The sequence below is a fragment of the Pelodiscus sinensis genome, chromosome 24 (genome assembly GCF_049634645.1).
Source record: "Pelodiscus sinensis isolate JC-2024 chromosome 24, ASM4963464v1, whole genome shotgun sequence".
In the NCBI taxonomy this organism is placed as follows: Eukaryota; Metazoa; Chordata; order Testudines; family Trionychidae; genus Pelodiscus; species Pelodiscus sinensis.
This window is the reverse complement of record NC_134734.1, coordinates 23,101,815-23,122,641: the sequence shown is the minus strand read 5'-3', so window position 1 is coordinate 23,122,641 and position 20,827 is coordinate 23,101,815. Positions and strand designations below refer to the sequence as shown.

Sequence of the window (20,827 nt, the reverse complement as noted above, 5' to 3'; positions counted from 1 at the left end):
GCCGCAGAGACTAATGGTTACTGCGATCCCCAAACGGGTCAGCCACAGCTGGACCGACTGAAGGGCTTTGTGGCAGTTGGCAAACTACCTGGGGACCGCACCCAAAGGCGCCAGCCGACGGACGGTGGGTGCCACCTTTCCCTGCAGTGGAGGCTCGGGCCTTTGGGTCCCAGCAAGCTCTGCTGCACCTCACCCGCCCGTGGACCCCAAGCTCTCTGCACTGGCCGTGGGGGGGGCTGGACTCAGGGACGGCCTGCGCTGGCCAGTGCAGTGAGCACCACGTGGCCTGCACACGCCCGGAGAGCCTGAATTCCCCCCAGGCCCGCAGGAGCTAGGCGCGCCCTAAGCCCTAGCATGCAGCCCTGGAAAGGTACGAAGAGCCCGGCTTGCAGCTCAAAGGCCCATACCCAACGGCGCTGCCCTCCCCTCGCTGGCAGCAGAGCGGTGGAAGGCAGGAAATACAGCACAGCAGCACCGGGCTGTGGCCAAGGAATCTCAGGGGGTGCCCCCAAGTCACCCCAGCCCTTGCAGGCTGCCAGCCCCTGGTGCTGCTTCATCCTCACATGCCCACAGCGCAAGGCCTGGAGGCTTGAGATGCCAGAGTCACCAAAAACCAACAGCCCCCCTCCGAGCCAGGGCTCCCTTCCACCCCAAGAGGGGGTGCAGGGAACGGGAGAGGGAGCCAGACCCCAGGTCTTCCCACCACAGCTCTGCGACCCACACGCTGTAGGATGCCCGGCGAGGTGCTCCCCACCTACAAAACAAGAGCCCCTGCCCCTTCTCCGCTTCAGAGCCACCGCCCCGTCCCCAGGGATCAGACCCCCGCAGCAGCCAGGCCAAGGCTCCAGCTGTCGAGCGCTGCATATGCAGCCCCGGAACAGGGTGTGTGTGCGTGTGTGGCTGGGTCTCTCTCTTCCGTGTCGCTAGCCAGCAAGAGCACGCAGCTTCCTCTGGGGACGTTCCTTTTATTAAACAGCAATTTAAAAAGAGAGTAGGCCTGAGCGCCAGGGCAGGCCCCGGCCAAGCCCAGGGGACCTGCCCGCAGCATATGCAGCCTGCAGGGGAACTGCCCAGCCTGGGAGCTGCTCCTTCTCCAGCCCCTTCCCTCAGAGGCCTGGGGGAGTGGAGGGAGTCCATGGCAAATGGCACATGAGGCGCTGGTGAGAGGGAGGGACCAGGGGAAGTTGTCACCCAGCTGGAGGGTGTGCGAGACTGTGAGCAGCAGCTGCCGCAATCCTGCCAAGGGGACAGGCTGCCCTCACCCCCCAAGAGCAGGCATCCCCCGCCCCCGGAGAACAAGGCTACAGGGTATTAGCGTCTCACTTTACTGTCTCCTGGGGTTTAAACAGGCTCAAGGTATCAGTCCCCCCGGCCCAAGTCTAACGGGCAATTCAAGTGCAACAGGCTGGCAACGAGCAGGGATGGGAGGAGGAGATGGGACCCAAGGCCCCTGGCTGCAGAGAGAATGAACCCCCCGAGGCATCGATCCTTTGGACAGACCAGCCAGCAGCTCTATGGAGGGACTGAAACCACCACTGGCTGGGCCCACAAGCCGGGGCTGGGAGCGATGGAGTCCTGGCAGCGTGAATGGAGCCGTCGCATCGCGGTCAGGCGCAGCGTCTCTCACAAATACGCTAAAGCTACTCAAACGGTCTGGTCACAGGGCTAGGGGCTCCTGAGACACACCGGCCACGGAAGAGGGACTGAGTCTGCAACCTCGAGAGCCCGACCACAAGGCCCATGCTGGCTGCTGGTCCTCTCCCTGCTCTGCAGCCTGGACGCAGCTTTGGAGAGGGCCTCCTGCCCTGTGGCCAGGTCCTCCAGCCATTATCTCGCAGTTCAATCCAACTCCATGCAGCAGTGAGCAAGCCACAAGGCCAGTGGCTCCCACCGTCCCGAGCTGCCTGGCCCCGGACTGTTGCCGAAAGCCCCCAGTGACTTGCCCCACCCAGCGAGGGCTCTGGGTGGCAGGCCCCAGGAGCAGTGCTCCCGCCGCAGCTCACAGGGTGCTCTCCAGTGTGTTGTAGTTGTCCTTGAAGCTCTTCAGCTCCAGGAAGTGTTTGGCACGTTTGCTCTTCTGGCTGGAAGGCAGGTAGGTGACCTGGATCGTGGCTGGGTTGGAGACCTCAGGTGAGAGCGTGAGGTCCTTCGCGGCTGACTGGTGCTGCCTCTGGCTGCTGCCTCCTCGCGCTTTGATACTGGGGAGAAAAAGGGGAGGGTACTGAATCCACCGGGAGCAGAGAGCCGCGCTTCCTGCTCAAACAGAGACTGCAAGGAGCCCAGTGGAATGTGCCACTCAGTGAAGTCTATGGGGGTAGGTCCAGCCCAGTGTGGTCAGGGACACGCAGGGGCAGGGCTGCATGAACAGCAGAAGGAAACAGACCAGAAGCCATGGCGGCTGCTCCGGGCTGCAGGCCCCAGGTCACTCCTAAACCGGGACGGAACTGCCAGTTCTGAGGCATGGGTCTCAAGTGACGTCTTCCCTGGCAGCCTGCCTGCCATCCTGCCAAAGCAACGAAAGAACCAGGAACGCTGGGTTGGGCTTGTTTTGGGGGCCTTCTTAAAGGGGACACTTCTTAGTCCATCAGGTTTTGGCCTCTGCCTTCTCAGGCCCTGTACTGACACAGCCAGCTGCACACAGCTGGGAACCTTACACTGCACAATTTCACCAACCACAGCTCCCTCCGCCTGGCTGCCATGCAGACCAAGGCCTGGGCATTAAACACCCGCATTGTGTTACGTGCCCAAGGCCAGTGAAACTTACATGTTTGCTAGCTCAGTCAGTGCACCTTGGTACTTCAGATACTCCGTCTTGCCAAAGACCTGAACACAAACACAAGAGCATCTTACAGACCCTGGACTCCCGGTGGGCACGTCCCTCGGTCCCGCGCACGGCAGCGGGCAGAACAGAGCGGAACTGGGCGCAAGGCCTGGCTCCAGGAAAGACCGAAGAGAAGATCCGCTGACACTCACCCCTGTCCCGTAGCGTGCAACATCATAGCCATCCAAGAGGGTGTCAATCAAGCTTTTGCGGATGCTTTTGAACGGAGTGCTGGAATTTCTCAGCTCCAACAGGTAAGCATGGAAATTCTTTCCTATTAAGGCCTGGGGGTGTCGGCCTTCTGTGTAAAATGGGATCTCTGGAAAACCAAAGTGACACAATGCTGCCAGTGACGGGCTGGGGAGAGTGTGAGCCAAAGTCCCAAACCAGCCAACCAACTCCTCTGCCGGCAGCTCTGCCTTTCTGAGGGAGGCACCATCCAGCAGAGACCAGGTTCTTGCCGCAGGCAGAGAGAATGAAGCTGGGATACAGAGTACAGCAAATCACTGCACCAAAAGGGAGCACGGGAAAGAGACTTTACAGCTAAAATCTGAAGAAGCCTTTACTACTTTGGGGAGTCTCAGAATATCAAGGCCAAGTATCCCCACCTGGGAGCCCCCTCCCGATAGCGACACACAAGCGTGCAGGGTCCGTTTGGAGAGCCGGGCAGCGTGCTATTGAAGGAATGGCTACTGTTCTGCTACGTTCTGTATCTGACTCTCCTTGGACACTGACTGACCCCATCAGATAACTGCCACTTCGCTTTATTTGGGTCACTTACTGGTTTTCATGTTCTAGCACGGAAGTTCTCAACCTTTTCCTTTTGGAAACATCTCCACCCCATTTCCTTAGCTGGGAACCCCTCGCACTTAGAAATATGGTTGCAGCCCCCAGGCCAAGAACCTTGTACCAGCACAAAGCTCTGGGCCCAGGCTCCAGGGGCAAATCCCCAACCCACCGAGCTGCCCATCTAAAGGCTCTTTCTTACCAGATGCTCTGATTGCGTCCAGTGCCTTCATTCTGTACAAGTAGTTATAGCAACCTGGAAAAGACAATGCGCACGCTGAGGCCCACATGGTCTGGAGAAAGCAAACACACACACACCAGCAAGCTGGCACAACTGGGGGCTGCGTGAACAGGAGATTACTCTGTTGAGCTTTCCAGCAGGCAACGCGGCTAGCCCCGTGCAAATCGCAGAACGACACTAATCCGATTATGCAGCACGAATGGGAACCGACACTCAGTTTCCTTTGTCTAGGGGTTTCTGGTCTGCTTGGTGAGAAAGATAAAGTCTGGAGTGTCAGAGCAGAGGTGGCCCGCACAGCTATACACCATAGGGCAGGGGCGGGCAAAAGGGCCTCTGTGGGCCAGATCCGGCCTGCCAAGTGGGTTGATCCGGCCCGCGGAGGTCCTGCCACTCCCCCGTTCCCAGACCAATCAGGGCCTAGGGACTGGGTAGTGCACCGTGCTTAGAGTCAACCCTGGCAGCTGACTAACTGCTGGAAGCAAGAGACTTCGCGCCTGCCCCCAGGCCAATCAGAACCTGGGGGCAGGGGAAGCACACGAGTCTCCTCCCTCCCTCCCTGCAAGGGGCTCAGCATGTAGAGTCACCCAGCAGCTGGGGGTGTGTTCAAAGTCTCCTCCCACCGCCAGGGGTGTGGGCACCTGTTCAGAACAGTTGACAGTTCTCTCGGGGTGGGACAGGAGCAAAGACTTTACGTGCTCCCCCACCCACAGACCAATCAGGGTCTCTGGGCAGGGAAGCGTCCTGGCCCCACCCCTTCCAGGGTGGCCTGGGACCACTTGAAACATTTCTGAAGTGGCCCCTTCATCAAAAATTATTGCCCACCCCTGCCATAGGGTCTGGCTGCCTCCCACTGCAATATGGTAGAGGGGAACCACCACCCCTTACAGGTTATTCCCCAGCTTGAACAGAAAAAACGAGGCAGGCTGCAACCCCATCCCTGACCAAGCAGAGTAACGTGTGGCAGGCTGCATGGCCACCATGCGCACCCAGCCACAGTGCCCCCTGCACCTCAGGGAAGGACTGTGGTCACAGCAGTACTGCAGTGGCCACAGCAGTACTGCGTGGCCGGAGCAGTATCGGGAAGAGCCTGAGAGGCTCAAAAGCTAGTGATGTAACTTGGTAACTCCCAGATTCTGAGAGCAGCAGCAGGGATGACGGCTGCACTATGGAGGTTGGGAATGGTGCACAGGGAGGCCCTGGATCACCCCCCCGCCCCGTGCTCATTAATAAGTTAGGGTGCATATATTTAGAAAACACAATACATTGACTTCCTGGTGTCTCTAGCTGCAGGAGCCTGGCATCATCCTCCGCTAGCAGTTGGGGTTCGTATTTAATGTCCTGTACCCTCGACAGGCGAATGTCAATCTCCTCTTTTAGGTCCTGTCCAGAGAAGAGAACAACAGCGTCTGACATTTCCAGAGCACCCTCCTTCCCAAAGGGCGCCAAAGCAGTTAGGAATCCCAATAGGCAGAGGCTGTGCTGCACTCACTCCCAGGCAGGGGATGCAGCAATACTTCAACAATACAAAGCAACACTGTGCAACCATTTACTCCAGGAAGCGAAGACTCCCACATGCAAGGAGAATTCCGAGTCTGAGCACAGCTATCCGGCCTGGCGTCCTCTTAAAAGCTACGTCAGCGCAGCTATGGTGCTCAGGGTGCCAAAAAGTCACACCGGAGCTCCTAGTTACAGCAACCTAGCCCCAAGTGGAGGCACAGCTAAGCCAACTGAAGAATGCTTTCACCTGTCACCGGACAGGCGTCGCTCCTCCTGCAATGGAACCTGCCCCCCGTCAGTCACGGCGCTCCAGCTCTACACGGCCATAGCTACAGCACCATAGCGGAGCTGCTGCAGCACACGTAATGTAGAAATGGCTGGCAGAGCTCTCCTTTAGCCAGAACACCACAACTAATGTTTCGACTCTTGCAAAGCACATCACAGAGTCTTTTAGTCAGAGCACTGATCTTAAGATTTATCAAAAAGCTGGTATCCTCAAGGAACAGGGCATTCCTTAGCTCCGGGCTGGAGCATCGGGTTCAGTATGAATCATAAGGAAAAGGCGTGCCAAGGCCATTTCGTGCAGCGCCTGGGTGTTCCCTGAAGGTTTCCCATCTAAGAACACCTGGCCCTGTTTAGCTTGGGAAACCACTGCAACATACAAAAATAGAAAGCACCAATTCACACTAGGCTTTATGTAAATAAGCAAATTGAAAAGTAGAACCCCATTTCCAGCTAAACCCCACAAACAGACCTTGGGGGCGTGTTGTCCAACCGGCACATGGGGTCCCCGGCGGGACTTCATGGCGAAGCGCATGATCTGTCTTTTCACAAAGATGAACAGCAGCACAAACACCTAGTTAAGGACAGAGAAAGGAAAACCTATTTCAACCCGGTAGAGCCAAAAATACTCACCGCAGAGGCCACCTGCCATGCCTGCCCTGGAGACCCTGTCTCCCCCCATCTGCAATGATTTCTGCCTACTAGGGATGTAATAGTACAGTTGATTAACGGATGAACTGATATGCAAAACCTTACAGGCTAATGCTATAGACGACACGCATTTCTCCTCCTGCCCCACTAGTACATTTTTTAGCAGGGTGGCCAGCAGCCTGTCTCAGTCCTGGCTTGCGACCCCTGCTGCGGCTCTGTAGTTATAGGGTTATTAGGAAATAGGAGGGCAAGCAGCCCGGCTTAGTTCCAACTCACACTGGTCCAGGAGCTCAGACACCCACCCTGCCCCAGAGAGGGGCTGCTGGCACCCCTGTATCAGAGGCAGCAGCACGGGGTGACAGGCAGCTGGTCTGTGAGGGGACCTGGTTTTTGAACTGGCTCTGCTCGGGGACCAGCTCTGATGCAGCGGCAGCAGCGCGGAGCGGCAGGGGACGTTTTGCGAGTGGGACTGCTGGCCCCACCCCCGGGGACTACAGAATAATCGAGTAACCGATAAGAATTCACTCGACTATTCAGTTAACCGACATCGAACATCCCTAACGCTTGCAGCTGCCGATACTCTCCCACAGCTGATCTTTGCAGCTCCAGTGTGACAAGTCTCTGGCTGGCCAGAGGCATCGGGGAGAGCTGTGAGGCACAATCGCGGCTCCCTCCCTGCATTTCAGCACACGTGGAGCCGGAGTGCGCCGCCTGCAAGAGCCATTTCTGAGCACCCGCCCCCCCCCCACACACATTTCCTCTGGGGGGGATAGTGGAGAGATGGCAGCTTCTCCCCCCCCAGGCTCCCCCTCCCGCCCCCTACGGCTCCCCCCCACCCCCGGGATCCCCCCAGGCTCTCCCCCCGCCCCCTACGGCTCCCCCCCACCCTCGGGATCCCCCCAGGCTCTCCCCCCCGCCCCCTACGGCTCCCCCCCACCCCCGGGATCCCCCCAGGCTCTCCCCCCCCGCCCCCTACGGCTCCGCCCCCGCCCCCGCCCCCGGGATCCCCCCCCGGAATCCCCCCCAGGCTCTCCCCCCGCCCCGGGATCCCCCCAGGCTCTCCCCCCCGCCCCCTACGGCTCTCCCCCCCCCCGCCCCGGGATCCCCCCAGGCTCTCCCCCCCGCTCCCTACGGCTCTCCCCCCCCCGCCCCCGGGATCCCCACCCCACCCCCTACGGCTCGAGCCCCCACCCCCGGGATCCCCGCCACGGCTCCCCCCCCCGCCCCCGGGATCCCCCCTACGGCTCTCACCCCCCGCCCCCGGGATCCCCCCCGGAACCCCCCCCAGGCTCTCCCCCCCCCCGCCGGGCCGCGCGCTCACCAGGCTGCCGTAGGCCATGACCAGCACCACGTTGACCCCCGAGAGCCAGTTGCTGCCGGACGCCGCCATCCCCGGCCCGGCCCGGGGCCCCGCAACAACATGGCGGCCGCTGAGGCCGCCGTGCGCCACCGTCACGTGCCACGGGGCGGGCGGGAAGGCCGGGCGGGCGGGGCGCGCCGGGCCCCACGTGACGCGGCGCCGGCCACAGAGAGGCGCGCGGCGGCGCCACGTGACGGGAGGCGGCCCGGCCGGGATCACGTGCCGGGCGCGGGCTGAGGCCGGCACGGCCCCGCCCCCGCCCGGGTCACGTGATGGGGCGGGCGCCGCTGGGTAGTTGTCAGTGTGGTGGAGACTCAGGTAAAGTTGGCAACGCGGAGGCGCGGCGGCCCCGGTACCTGCGCGCGGCCCCTTTAAATCCGGCCCGGCGCGGGAGGGGCCCGCCCCCGGCGCGCGGCGGCAGCGGGGCCGCGGCCTGAGGGGGGCGGTGCCGGGCCCCCCCGCCCGGATCCGGGGCCGCGCGGCGGGTTTTGTTTACGGTCGGGCTCGCGGCCTAGTGGGCCCGGCCGAAGCCGGGGGCTCGCGTAGCGCGCGCGGCCGGGCCGGGGTGGGGGCGGGGAATGGCGGCGGCGGCCATGAGGGCGGAAGCGGCGCCGCGGCCGGGCCCCCCCCTCCCCGCGACCTGCCCCTCCCCCCCCCGCCCGCTCGGCCGCCCGCGGGGTGGAGGCGCCCTGGCCTCGGGCCGCGCTTCCTGCGCCTGCCCGGCGTGCGGCGGCAGCGCGCCCCCCGCCCCCCTGCTGGCCGGTCCCTTCCCCCTCCGGGCGCGGGGCTGCCTCGGGGTCCTGCGGGGGGGCCGCTCTGCTCTCGGCCCCGGGGGCGGGATCCCTTTCTGTGCGGTTCCCGGCTGGCCCATTGTCTGCTCGCGGGGCTGCCCGACGGACTGAGGCCTGTGCAGGCCCCTGAGAACTTCCCTGCTGCCTTGCTCGCGCCGTCATTGCCCAGCCGCCTGCCTCGGGGCTGGGCCCTCGCACATAGCGCAACGGTGGATTCGTTTCAGTGCCGCTCCACAGACCGTGTTGTTTTAGGGACACTTCTGACCGCTCCTAGCAATGGTGCAGAGGCTTGTGTCTGGCACCTTTCGCTAAGGTGGGCTCCAAAGGGCTTTACTGATGCTCTAGGCGAGCCAGAGCGCAGCACCGCATCAGCCAGCGCATCTGTGGGCTGAAACTGCCTGAACGGAAGGAATTGATCCAGTGTTGTACACTTCTGTGGTGCTGTGCATCTCCATAGATAACATACCCCCAGCGATTCAGAATAAGCTTAGTTTTGGCAGAGCTCGAACTACCATTATGTTCACTGGGACCTGCTGCAACTTGAAATAATATTTAGTGCTTATAGCTGTCTGCATCTCCTGAAGGATCATTCCATTTCATTGGCTTCCATACCAGTTCAGAATCTTGCATTACCGTGTATTTATGGAGCCCTTGAAACAATCTATTCAGAGCTTCCCAGTAAAATAATGTCTGCTAATACTACATTCAGATTTCAATAGTGCTTTGCACTTTGAATATCAAAGCACTTTGCAGAACCTTGTATTTTTTTGCATAACTGAAACGCGCTTGCTGCTTTGCGAGCTGTGCCCTCTGTGCCAGGCTCTTTCCGGTGTGTGTGCTCCCCAGCAGTGCAGAATAATCATTCTAAATACTTTGCCCTCTGTATGCCTTTCATCTGAGACCTCAGAGTCTTTTGCAAATGTTAATTAAGCTTCATGGAGAGGGTGTGAAAATACCATTTCTTTCTAATAGATAGGGAAACTGAGGCTGAGTCATGCTATGACTCCCCTGAAGTCACCCAGGAAAGGCTGGCAGAGCTGGAAATAGAAGCCAGGTCACCTGAATCTGTTTTGTGTTCTGAATGCTTCAGGAAATCAAGCATTTGATTGAGAGATCGCTACTCTACAAATCACACCTAAGCCAGGATTTCTGATTGAACACCTGGATTATTATCAGTCGTACATGTCCCTGCTTCCCTTTTTACTGAAGACTCCAAAATACCTGCTAGCCTGCAGCGACAGGAATCTCTCTTCTACTTGTGAAATGAAAAACAGTGGTAATTAAGTACAGAAAGTGAGAAGGAACTGCAGAGTAAATTAAGTAAAAACATAACGTTAAAATGACAGTCAACTAAATTGCGAGCTCCTTGAGGTAGTATAGTGGTCATGTCCTAACATAACTGTGGAGCACTGTGGCTTTGCCTGATGCTATATAAATATAGTGTTTCTCTTTTTGATGTGTAATTCAGAAGCCAAACTGATTTGCTAATGTTTTTCATTTCTCTAGTTTCTTTCATTCTAGAATCCCAGGGACACGATGGAAGGAAACTTCTATTTATGTAGCATCTTCTTTGAATCATAAGATGCTTTACAATTTAAAAAGAAATATACAGGTGAAATGAGTGACTAAAATACCTGTTTGAAACTTCAGTTAGATTCCAGTCCCTGTTTCTGTCTGTTAGCGTTTCAGGTGTTGACTTCTGGACTAATATTTTGCGTTGTTAATAGTGCTTAACAGTGCTTAACTCCAAAGTGCTGCACAGACTAGAGGATGATCTTGAAGTGAGTTCTTGGTAGGTGGAACCCTGGGCTTATACAGAGCCTCATTAAAGTCTGTGGGGCACTGCACAGATCTTATTGAAGGGTTGGAATCAGAACTTATACTTATCCATAGTTGCTTGCTGAGCTTTCTACCTAGTGGTTATTTAATTCACCACTGAAAAGCTGCTGTGCCAGGACTGGAACATGGCATCTGTTGAAACTACCTAGTAACTACATAAGGGCTGAGGAAAAGAAAGCAATAGAAGCTATCCTATTGGAAACTACAGTTCCCACCTGAGGAAGTGAGGAAACAAATCAACTGAGCCAGACGTATACCCAGAAGCCTCTTGCTACAAGACCGGCCCAACAGAGAAAATAATAGACCACCACTGGCCGTCACCTACGGTCCCCAGCTAAAACCTCTCCAGTGCATCATCAGCGCTCTACAACCCATCCTGGACAATGATCCCTCACTGTCACAGGCCTTGGGAGGCAGGCCAGTCCTCGCCCGCAGGCAACCCACCAACCTGAAGCAAATTCTCACCAGCAACTATTCACCACAGTAACTCCCACTCTGGAACCAATCCCTTTAATAAACCTCGGTGCCAACTCTGCCCACATCTGCACCAACGACACCATCACAGGACCTGACCACATCAGCCACACCGTTACGGGCTCATGCACCTGCACATCTGCCAATGTAATATACGCAACCATCTGCCAGCAATGCCCCTCTGCCATATACATCGGCCCAACTGGACAGTCCCTACGTAAAAGAATAAATGGGCACACATCAGACATCAGGAATAGTAACATACAAAAACCTATAGGAGAACACTTCAGTCTCCCCGGACACACAGTAGCAGATTTAAAAGTAGCCATCCTGCAACAAAAAGACTTCAAGAACAGACTTCAACTGCAGAGCTACAATTCATCTGCAAATTTGATACTATCAGTTTAGGATTAAACGAAGACTGAATGGCTAGCCAACTACAAAAGCAGTTTCTCCTCTCTTGGTGTTCACACCTCCACATCAGCTGCTAGAAGTGGGCCTCATCCTGTCTGTCTGAATTGACCTCATTATCTCTAGCCTTACTCTTGATTGGAACTCTTTCCTTATGCCTGTATACTTATACCTGCCTCTGGAATTTCCACTACATGCATCTGACAAAGTGGGTCTTTGCCCACGAAATCTTATGCTCCAATAAATCTGTTAGTCTAGAAGATGCCACAGGACTACTTCTTGTTCTTTCAGATTCAGACTAACACAGCTACCCCTCTGATAACTATTGGAATTGCAGCTTAAGTTATTGTATGAAATGTGCAGTTAATGCTTCCTTCTGGGCCTGCAGTTGTGATGCCAAATTAGTTTCATAACACAACTTGTGTGTCTGTGAAATACTCAGTAGTGAAATGGCTTTACCAGTGAAGAATAAGTGATGTTGGGGGAAGAATCCAGTGCAGTGTAAGGAGGGCTTGTTAAATACCCTGAGATGGCTTTTTGTTTTCTGACTCCTATTAAAGTTTCTGCAGCACTTTAATGGGGGAGGAAAAACAGAAGCTCTGTGTAGTGCCCCACAGACTTGAGTGAGGCTCTGTGTAGGCCCAGGGTCTGTCTACCGAGAGCTCATTTCAGGATCATCCTCTAGTTTATGCAACAACTGGCATTAAGCAATATTAAAAATGCAAAATATTAGTCTAGTAGTCTGACGCCTGAAACGTTCTTACTGAGCGACGAACCCCAGAGGTTACTATGCTTGGTATTAGGCAGAGATACTGTTAGAGGCTACTAGCAAATGATCGGGCTTATACATTAGTGGCAAGGATATACGTTCCATGGAAAACCCGACTATTGTCTGAGAAGGGGTTTCAGGTATTGGAAGGGAAGCTAGCTCTTCCAGTCTAAAGGTTGGTTTGAAAGTGAATTTTGCCCTGCACAAACCCACTGCCTGGGCATGAGCGTGCAGTACATTTAATACAGCAAGAAATGCATGTGTTCCTCAGCATTTTTACAGCATTTCACAAACCCTAATCCTCACAGCTACTCTTGTGAGGCAGGTCATCCCCCCCAACCTCCATAAAGTCCATCGTCAGCCTCCTTTGCAGTGAGACCTACGTGACAATGGTTAGGCCCCTTGATGCACTGGAATAAATTGCCTAGGGTGGTTGTGGAATCTTTCTCACTGGAGATATTGAAGAACAGGGAGGACAGACACCTTCAGGGATGGTCTAAACCAGTGGTTCCCAAACTTTTCAGCATCACACCCCTTTTTTGATTTTTGAGAACCCCCACCTCCCCCAAAAAACCCCAGCAAAACTTGTTGAGCAAAAAAAGAAAAGACTGACGGGGGCCAAAAACCAAAATGCCCTTTTAAGAGCAGAACAGGCATTGCTCTTTTAAGGTGGCCATTTTGAAGTCTGCCCTAGCCAGCCTGAGCTGCAGGTGCCCAAGCGGGCGCACCTGGCTCTTTCTTGGGGGGCATTGAAGGGGGGTCTGGGTTGCCTCATGGCCCCCGTGGAATTTCTTCACACACCCCAGTTTGGAACCTATGGTCTAGACGGTGCTTGGTTCTGCCATGAGGGCAGGGGACTGGACTTGACGTCTCGAGGTCCCTTCTAGTTCTGTGAACAGCATCTCTCCCGTTAACCAGGATTGTCTCTGTTTCCTAGTGTTCCCCCTCTGTGTGTTCATCTCTTGTCTTGTACTTGGATTTTAAGATGCTTGGAGCAGAGATTGTCTGCTTCTGTACAGCATGCAGTACAGTGGGTACCCCAATTGCTGTGGTAGTGCAGAGAGTAACAAAAGCCGGTGATTGTTACCCCCATATTAGAGACTGGAAAAGGAAGACAGAGGCTGTGATTGGTCAGCGGGCATCACAGGTTGCTGTGCCCTAGCCTGTGTCAGTAATGGGGTGAAGTGATTGACTCCTACGTAGCATTTTGGAAGGGATTTGGAATCCCTCAGTCTTTCTAGAACCTTTCTTTTGAGAGTGTTGGATTATAGGTGAAAAATTAACAACCCTAGACCAGGGGCACAGCCCAAATAAGACGGGTTTGTGTGTGAAGATGCAAGTTCTGTCTGTTTCAAACAGACAAACCCTCTAGGCCCGCAAACCAAGCACCTTGGCTTGGAGAGTAACTTCCATACCTTTCTCTGAGGTGAGCGCTGAACTGGGAGGAGCAGAGGCTGAAAGCAACGAGAACAGAAATTCATTTGATGGACTTGAGGGGCTTTAGGCATTTAGAAAGCATCTATGAGGGTAGCATTGAGGTGCCCCTGAGCCTTATAGCTGGAGTGATCCATGTTGGTGAACGTTAATTTCTGTTCCGCAGACTCTTGCATTTCAGCAGTGGAATGTTAAAGGCTGCCTCCGCCCAGGGAGAAAAGTGGTTCTGCACTTAAGACTTAGTCACTTGGATTTGGGGGAGGCAGGAGGGGCTTTGCTGGAACAGCCCGGGGTATCTCAGTGCGGGTACTGTGGGGTGTGTCAGATATTGCTGGTGCTTCGCTCATTTGGAAAGGGCTGGGGGGCTTTTTGCTGTAAATCCCTGGCAGTGGAGTTTGGTCCAGTGGTTTTGCAAGGTCTAACCTTTTCTTTGGTGTCCCGCCCACTCACTGCTCAGAATCTTGGTGCTGCCTTTTGTTTTCAGTTTCTAACGTCTGTTCTCTCGTCTCCTCCACCCACCCTGCCCTTGCAGAGTTCTACCTTGTAAATACTGTTATTTGTATATACTGTAAATGATGACATCGGTGGGCACTAGCCGAGCCCGGGGGAACTGGGAGCAGACACAGACACAGAGCCAGACACAGCACAAGCAGCGGCCACAGGTAAGCGGGTGTCCATGGAGACGCACTGGCTTGGGGGTGGAGACTTGGCACCTTCAGCTGCTCCAAGCAGTTGACTGATAACTGAGCTTGGCCTAACACAGAAGTTTTCAACATTTTCTGAGCCCCACCCCAGAACCTAGCATGGATTGGGGTGTGGGGTGGGGGGGGCACAGGGCTCCTGGCTTCAGCCATTTGATATATGTGGATGGGGGGGGGTGGAGACTAGCTCTGTGGGACTCTGGGCTTCGGGGAGTGGGGGGCTCTGCGAACTGGACTTCAGCCACCAGGCAGGGTTGAAGGTTTAGCCACAGGGTGGGTGGGGGGGGGGGCTCAGGGCTCCCCGGTTGGGGAGGTGGGCGGTTCAGGGGAGTGCCTCTAGGCGTAGGGCTTTGGAACTGGTGGGAGTGCCAGTGATTGGGGTTTCAGTCCTTGAGTCTCCTCCATTCCTGGTTTCAGCCCCCCTGGGGTGCCGGGGCTCAGGGCTTCCTGCGACTCTTCTCCCAGTTTCAGCCCCATGCTTCAGCCGTGGGGCCCTCTGACCACCTGAAACCAGCTTGCAGAACCCCCGTGCAGCACAGATCCCTGGCTGAGAACCACTGGCCTGACATACCTCCCAGAACAGCTGCCCCTCTGGGGACGGGTGCTGCTGTTCGAGGCAGGTGGATAGGCTAACAGGCGCTCTGGCAGTGTGGTCACTGCTTCAGTGTCTCCAGGTGGGAGCCTGAGCTGAAACCCCTGCTTTGAGGTTCTAGTTCCTGCCTGTGCTGAGGGAGCTGTCCTGGGAAGTTAGTTTATTGCGTGACTGTTGGCTCCCAGGGGCACAGAGAAGTTATTCAGTGGCATGGCATTCTTCAGACCTCGCCACCTGCCTCTTTCATCTAGCTCCACTTTGTGACCACCCCCGTGTGCCCCTCTTCTCCACTCTCCTCACTGGGGTTCTCCCGGAAGTGCTTAGAAGGGCGTTTGAAATGCACGGCACTAACCCTTCTCCGCTGTCGTCTGCAATCTCTCTAGGCCACTGCAGAACAGATTCGACTTGCACAGATGATCTCGGACCACAACGACGCTGACTTTGAGGAGAAGGTGAAACAAGTGAGTGCGGGGCAAACACGGGCTGGAGCGGTCTCTCTAGCTAGCCTGGGAGCTGCAAGCTCCGTCTCAAGGAGCCGAAGGGTCAGCTGGGTTGAACTTGGGCTCAGGGCTGGCTGAGGACAGTGGCAGCGCTGAAATAAGCCCTGATGGGCACGGGTTGTCATGCTGGAGCTGGAGGGCTGAGGGAGAGCAGGTCCAGGGGGCAGCTAACTCGGTACATTGCTGGGCCAGGTGGAGGCCTGCCCTCAGGGTCGTCTTGTTCCCACTCAGAGATCTCTGCAGGGGGGCAGACCCCGGGAGAGCTACCCTGGTGACGATAAGCTGCGTCTGTCAGAGCTTGTGGTTGTGCCGTCAGCCTGTCAGTCCTCTCTGCAGCACTCACCCCTTTGTTGTCGGCTCTGCCTCCGTGCTGACAGATAAGAGGGCACGTTAGGACTTGAGACGTGGGGCACTCTGGGGTCTCTGGCTGCCCACTGTGCCTTTGGGACACAGGGTTAAACTAAGGGGCAGCGAGGAGACGTCCGCACCTGAACACTTCTTGGTAGCTCTTCTCTTGTGCAATTGCGGAAGAGTTCTCTCCCCTCGACCCCCAGGCATTTCTTAGCTCTAAGGAGGTGTCAGTCCTCTCTGGGCTTGGAATGAGCTGACTATGGTCTTCCTCCCCACAGCTGATTGATATTACGGGCAAGAACCAAGACGAGTGTGTCATTGCGCTGCACGACTGCAACGGGGATGTCAACAGAGCCATCAACGTGCTGCTGGAGGGGAATCCGGACACGGTAGGACTGGACTCCTTCCGCTTTGCTTGGTGTTGTGCAGCCCGGGAGGTGCTGGCGAGCTCCGGGTAACGCAGCTGAGTGCGTCTGAAGAGCACGCGGGGTAGGAGCGCCTGTGAAGGGCTTTCTGCACAGTGAGTCAGAAGGCCCTGACAGTTAACAGGGCAGTGTATCTGACGGGGCCATGCCCCGGCTTGTTCGACAACCTCTCCTATGTGCGCATTGGGGAGCAGGTCAGTGGTACAGTCAGCTGAACGGAGGCCAGGCAGGCACTTAGTAAACCTCTGTTCCTTTCTGCATCTCCTGACCTTTAACAGCTTTGGCCCTAGCTTTGTACCCTGCTCTCGGTGCAACCCTGTCTCCCAGCTGACACGTTTGCCATGGCATGGCCTGCCCCTGCTGCGTGGCATGCTGGGCCCAGCGCTGCTAGGTGCACTGTGTCCTGCTAGTTAGACCTGAGCTGCGGGGTTCATTTGCTCATTCTTAGCGTGGGCCTCTGCCCGAAGGAAGCTCTCCAGCGTGTGCCTGGGGGCGTCCACCGCCTTCAGGGTAAAGCAGCCAAAAGGCCAATTCTGTTCCAACCCATGGAACTCTCTGAACCATGGCAAAGCTGTCAGGCCCTTCCACACCGCCGCGGAAGGTCAGAGCTTGCCTGTCTGGCCACAGGGGGGTACTGCTGGCGCGGGAAGGTTGATCTTAACCATATTGTCTGGCTCCGAGTTTGAGACTGTCATTTAGTGGGTGGTGCATTAGCTGGGCTCCTTTCCGTTAAAAGTAAATAGGAAGACATTCCAATAACAGAACTCGGTGCCCCCTGCTCCCCATATTCTGCATGACGTCTCCTTCCGATCCGGGGACCCCCACGTGCCCTGTTGCCCACCGAGCTCTGTACTGTCTGCATGGTGGATGCTCCCATGCCATCACTGAGGCACGTGGGTTTGAGGCCAGTCCTTTCTGCCCAGCAGCATGCAGAAACGGGCTGTTGGTTCGCTGTGTGTTCCCTTGAAAAAGGGAGTAAAGAACGGGTGCATCTAATCTAGGCCAGTCTTAGTTGTGAGTCTTTGCTTCACTCAGAATCCCTGCCGGAGTTTTTTCCAGTAAAACTGATGTGCCGTTAAAACCCCACAAGCTTAAATGAACAAGCTGCTCGTGAAGCTAATTGTGTGGGTTCTGTAAAGCGTGAAGGTGTGCCCTGTTTCCTATGATGGGCAGCTCGGGCACTGGGAACGTGCAGTGCCAGACACCGGCATCAGCAGGGTAAAACCCACCCAGCGCCAGCTGCTACTTCAGTGTGTGGTGCCACAGGTAGGCTTGCAGGTTGCCACCTGCGGCAATCGGATCAGTCTGCATCTCCGCTGTCATGGGTGAGAGCGCTCGGAGCTGCGCCAGGCCTGTGTTCTGCTGAACAAATGGGTGAAAAGTCGTTTGACGAGATGACGCGCCTTTTGATCACACGTCTCAAAGGTGCAGTAAGCTAGCGAGTGCTGGCTGGCCTGCTTACTGTGTCCCTTCCAAGAGTTGGAAAGCAGGCAGTCCTGAGTCTGGGCTCGCTCTGAGTTGGGTTTTGTTTCTGGCTGGGCTGTCCCAGGTAAATATTATCCTGACTTCCTTCTGAGTCCGCTGCTTGTGAAGAGAAACGCCTCTGGCTTGAGGACAGCTTGTGCCTAAAAGCTTTTTTGCCACTTTCTGATGTGGTGTCAGCGAGTCAGGTTTTCAGGTTTGTCAGTGGCAGGCGACTCCACGGGAACTGTGCTAACAGTGTACAGCGTCGGTTCGCTATGAATGTGAAACCAGTTCATACTGGCATGCAGTCAGTCTGCCATGGGTGCAGGGAAGGAGGTGGCAGTGTGTTGAACTAAACTCAGTATTCTGATTTGGTGCCGCTCGCAATGCGTTCCTCCCTGGAACCAGAGAGCTGTGCAGAGAAGCCAGTAGGTGCCCTGGGATGAGTTAACATGTTCTAGGGACAGATGCTGTGGCTTAAGCAAGCAACACCTTTTTGGGTGGTCTTGCCACAGCACAGGCAGGTCCTTCCCCCGCTTGCAGCCCAAAGAACTGCTGTACAAGTGATTGAGATAATAGGATGTTTTTCTAGCGATCCTTTAATTGGGCCTTCTCTGAGGTGAGTGACTTAACACAGATCTGTGCCTGAGAGCCCTAGGTAAGGCGCTGAGCCATCACTGGAACTTTGAAGTAGTTAGTGGCCATTGAGGAATCCTTTCCTTTCCCTTGGAGGACAAGTAATTACCCTGCCTGGCCGGCTTAGCCTGAGTCAAGTCAGACTGGCCCCCGTGTGGAGAGAATGGTTCGTTCTTCAGTCCCTGCAGTTCTGAGCACCAGCCCAGCTCAAGCCCTTTGAGATGGGCTGAACCAAAACACACACAGAGCGATGCCCCCCTCTGCCTGCTACAACTGCCCGCAGGTCAGCAGACGACAGTCCTGTTTTACAGTTGCCCATGCCTGCTTTGATGGCAAATCGGAGCCCTTTGGGGCTCAGACGTGACGTACAGTGAAAGATTGCAAACTGAGGACCAAGCATGCCTGGTGGGGGGACTTGGAGCAAAAGCGGCCAGGCGCCTGTCGGCTCCTACAGTGGAGAGGAAGTGGATAGCGGCTGGGCTGTGAAGCTTTGGATGAGTGCCTATCTGGTTTTAGTGGAGCAGTTGTCTTCCCACGCTCTGTTCTCCCCAGGATGTTAAATGATGCATGTAGCCCGCACCCAGCACTGATCAAATGTTGAACTTTTCCCCCTCTGCTAAACTTCAGCATTCCTGGGAAATGGTTGGGAAGAAAAAAGGCGTCTCGGGGCAGAAGGACAGCGGGCAGCCAGAACCCAGTGAGGAAGGCAAAGAGAACCGGGACAGAGATCGGGATTACAGCCGGCGACGCGGCGGGCCGCCGAGACGAGGCCGAGGCAGTAGCCGTGGAAGAGAGTGTATGAGCCTGCCCTTTAATAGCAACTGTAACTATCACGGTACATGGCAGGCACTTAAAGCACTGTGCTGACGTTAGTGTGAAAGTTCGTATGTCTAGAAATGTCACCAAACCCATCCTCTTGGGCAAGTGCGGAGTCCCAGCTGGTGCCTGGCGGCCAGGAGTAGATCCCCTGACCTTCTGGCATCTGAGTCTGGGGGCGTGGATTCACCCCATAGCTGCCAAATGGCACGAACGGGAGCATAACATGGTGCCCTGGCATCACGAGCTTTGTGCCCGTGTCCCATGTGCCCCCCCGTGCTGTCAGGTCTCCTTCCCGGAGCTCAGAAGGAGGTTGGACGTTGTCCTCTGTGTCTTTCAGTTCGGGGCCAGGAGAACGGACTGGACGGTGGCAAGACTGGAGGGTCCTCTGGCCGAGGCACGGAGCGAGGGAGACGGGGGCGCGGCCGAGGCAGAGGTACATAAAGGCAGGGGTGTGCGGGGGGAGGCAGTGCCTGTTTCCCCTTGACTAAGAGCTTTTAGTGGGAGGACTCGAGGTGCTGAATAGAAGTCACAGCAGTAAATATTTTTCATCTCTTCTTGTGTTAGTGCTTAGCCCCTCCATGATGCTTTGCACCTGGCAAGCACGTTGGAGCCATTAACTAGCTCTCATGCCTCCCCCCCAGGCTTAGTTAAACATTACCCCACTTGCTAGGTGCCTGTTGGGTGAGTTCAGGCACAGCCTTGGTTAGCAGCCTTTCCTGTTCTTGTGCCGCTGGGCAGCTCCTGCCTCTTCGGGAGCAGCTTCCTTGGCCTTGCTGAGAGTCCTGAGAATAGATCTGGCCATGAAACAACTTGAGCGGCGCGGTAATCGCTGACGAGGCCGTGCCCTAGACATGGGGAGAGTCTGGCTGCTCATGCTTATGAGCAGTGGGGAGCTTACCCATGGCTGGAGTAACGTAGCACTAATTACACCGCTGACGTGCGGTTCGCATGCGTGCGAAGGAGAAAGGTGAAATCCTACCAATGCCGGAAACTGCTGGGTGTCCGAAATGCCGCGCAGTGTTAAACGCTCACTTTCCAGCGCCACGCAGCGAAGCTGAGAGACGCGCTGTTCGACTGCAGGACTGTCTTGGTGTGTGTGTGTGTGTGTCTTGCAGGTGGCTCTGGAAGGCGGGGGGGAAGATTTTCTGCCCAGGGCATGGGGTAAGTTTTATTGGATACAAAACAAGAAACGCAAGATGGCTCCTGAGTTCTCTGCAGGGTGGGCACGCCCACAAGCACTTAAGTCTTGGTCGAGTCACTGGTGGGTTCTGTTGTTCCTTGTTGGCTTATGTATCTTGGGGTGGGCAAAACATGGCACGTGGGCCAGATCCGGCCAGCCAGTTATTTGGATCTGGTCTTCGACAGCCCAGCAGGACCCCTGGGGAGGCTGCCTGTCTGCCCTGGCCCCCCACGTCTTTCAAAGCGGCCAGCTGCTGGGGCCGGTGTGTGTCTCTGCACGGCGTGTCCCTTGAGGGAAGGGGGCGGGTCTCTGCGCTGCCCCCGCCCCTGCATAGTCTTTGCACCTCCCATTGGCTGGAAACTGGCCAATTGGATCTGTAGGGGCAGTGCTTGTGGGCGTGTGCAGGCTGCACGCGGAGACCCGCTGTCCCCCTCTCCCCAAAGGGCTCGCTGTGCAGAGAAACACGCTGGCCTCAGCAGCTGACTGCTTTGAGAGATGTGTGGGGCGCAGCAGCCAGAGCGCCTGTCTGAGGGTCCTGCTGGGCGACTGGCCAGGAGCCACCTATGGTAAGAGTTTCCCAGCCAGAGCCTGTCCCCTCCCATGCCCCAGATCTCAACCCCCTCCTGCTGCCAAACTCCCTTCCGGGCCCTGCACCCCTTCTTACTCTTTTCCCCCAGATCAAAATCCTCTCGACCCCAGTCTCCTGCCCCAGGTCCCAGCCTCCTCCTTCACTCAAACTCCACCCCAGATCCACGCCCTCTCCTGCGCACCAGTCCCCTGCTTTGAGCTCTCGTTGGCGCCCA

The 20,827-nt window shown here is 56.2% G+C and overlaps 2 protein-coding genes across 12 annotated transcripts in view; one reads left to right on the top strand and one right to left on the bottom strand.

The window, feature by feature from the left end:
• Window positions 1–1,851: 1,851 nt before the first annotated feature.
• Window positions 1,852–7,755, bottom strand: LTAP1 (lipid transport auxiliary protein 1). The gene is made up of 7 exons (XM_075907571.1): window positions 7,600–7,755; window positions 6,100–6,201; window positions 5,111–5,228; window positions 3,810–3,863; window positions 2,974–3,140; window positions 2,765–2,823; window positions 1,852–2,198 (listed from the first exon to the last, which is right to left on the bottom strand). Exons 1-7 carry the CDS (start codon window positions 7,666–7,668, stop codon window positions 2,000–2,002), a joined length of 768 nt encoding a protein of 255 aa, XP_075763686.1. The 5' UTR covers window positions 7,669–7,755; the 3' UTR covers window positions 1,852–1,999.
• Window positions 7,756–7,837: 82 nt separating this feature from the next.
• Window positions 7,838–20,827, top strand: part of UBAP2L (ubiquitin associated protein 2 like) — a 44,620-nt gene continuing 31,630 nt past the window's right edge. For 6 of the 11 annotated variants that reach the window (XM_075907566.1, XM_075907563.1, XM_075907561.1 and 3 more), the window contains exons 1-7: window positions 7,838–7,956; window positions 13,889–14,018; window positions 15,033–15,110; window positions 15,779–15,889; window positions 18,653–18,860; window positions 19,182–19,277; window positions 19,960–20,005. In XM_075907566.1, the coding sequence (XP_075763681.1) occupies window positions 13,929–14,018; window positions 15,033–15,110; window positions 15,779–15,889; window positions 18,653–18,860; window positions 19,182–19,277; window positions 19,960–20,005 (629 nt within the window). In that variant the 5' untranslated portion in view covers window positions 7,838–7,956; window positions 13,889–13,928. The remainder of the gene's footprint in view (window positions 7,957–13,888; window positions 14,019–15,032; window positions 15,111–15,778; window positions 15,890–18,652; window positions 18,861–19,181; window positions 19,278–19,959; window positions 20,006–20,827) is intronic. The other 5 variants (XM_075907567.1, XM_075907565.1, XM_075907564.1 and 2 more) reach the window with 2 other exon arrangements.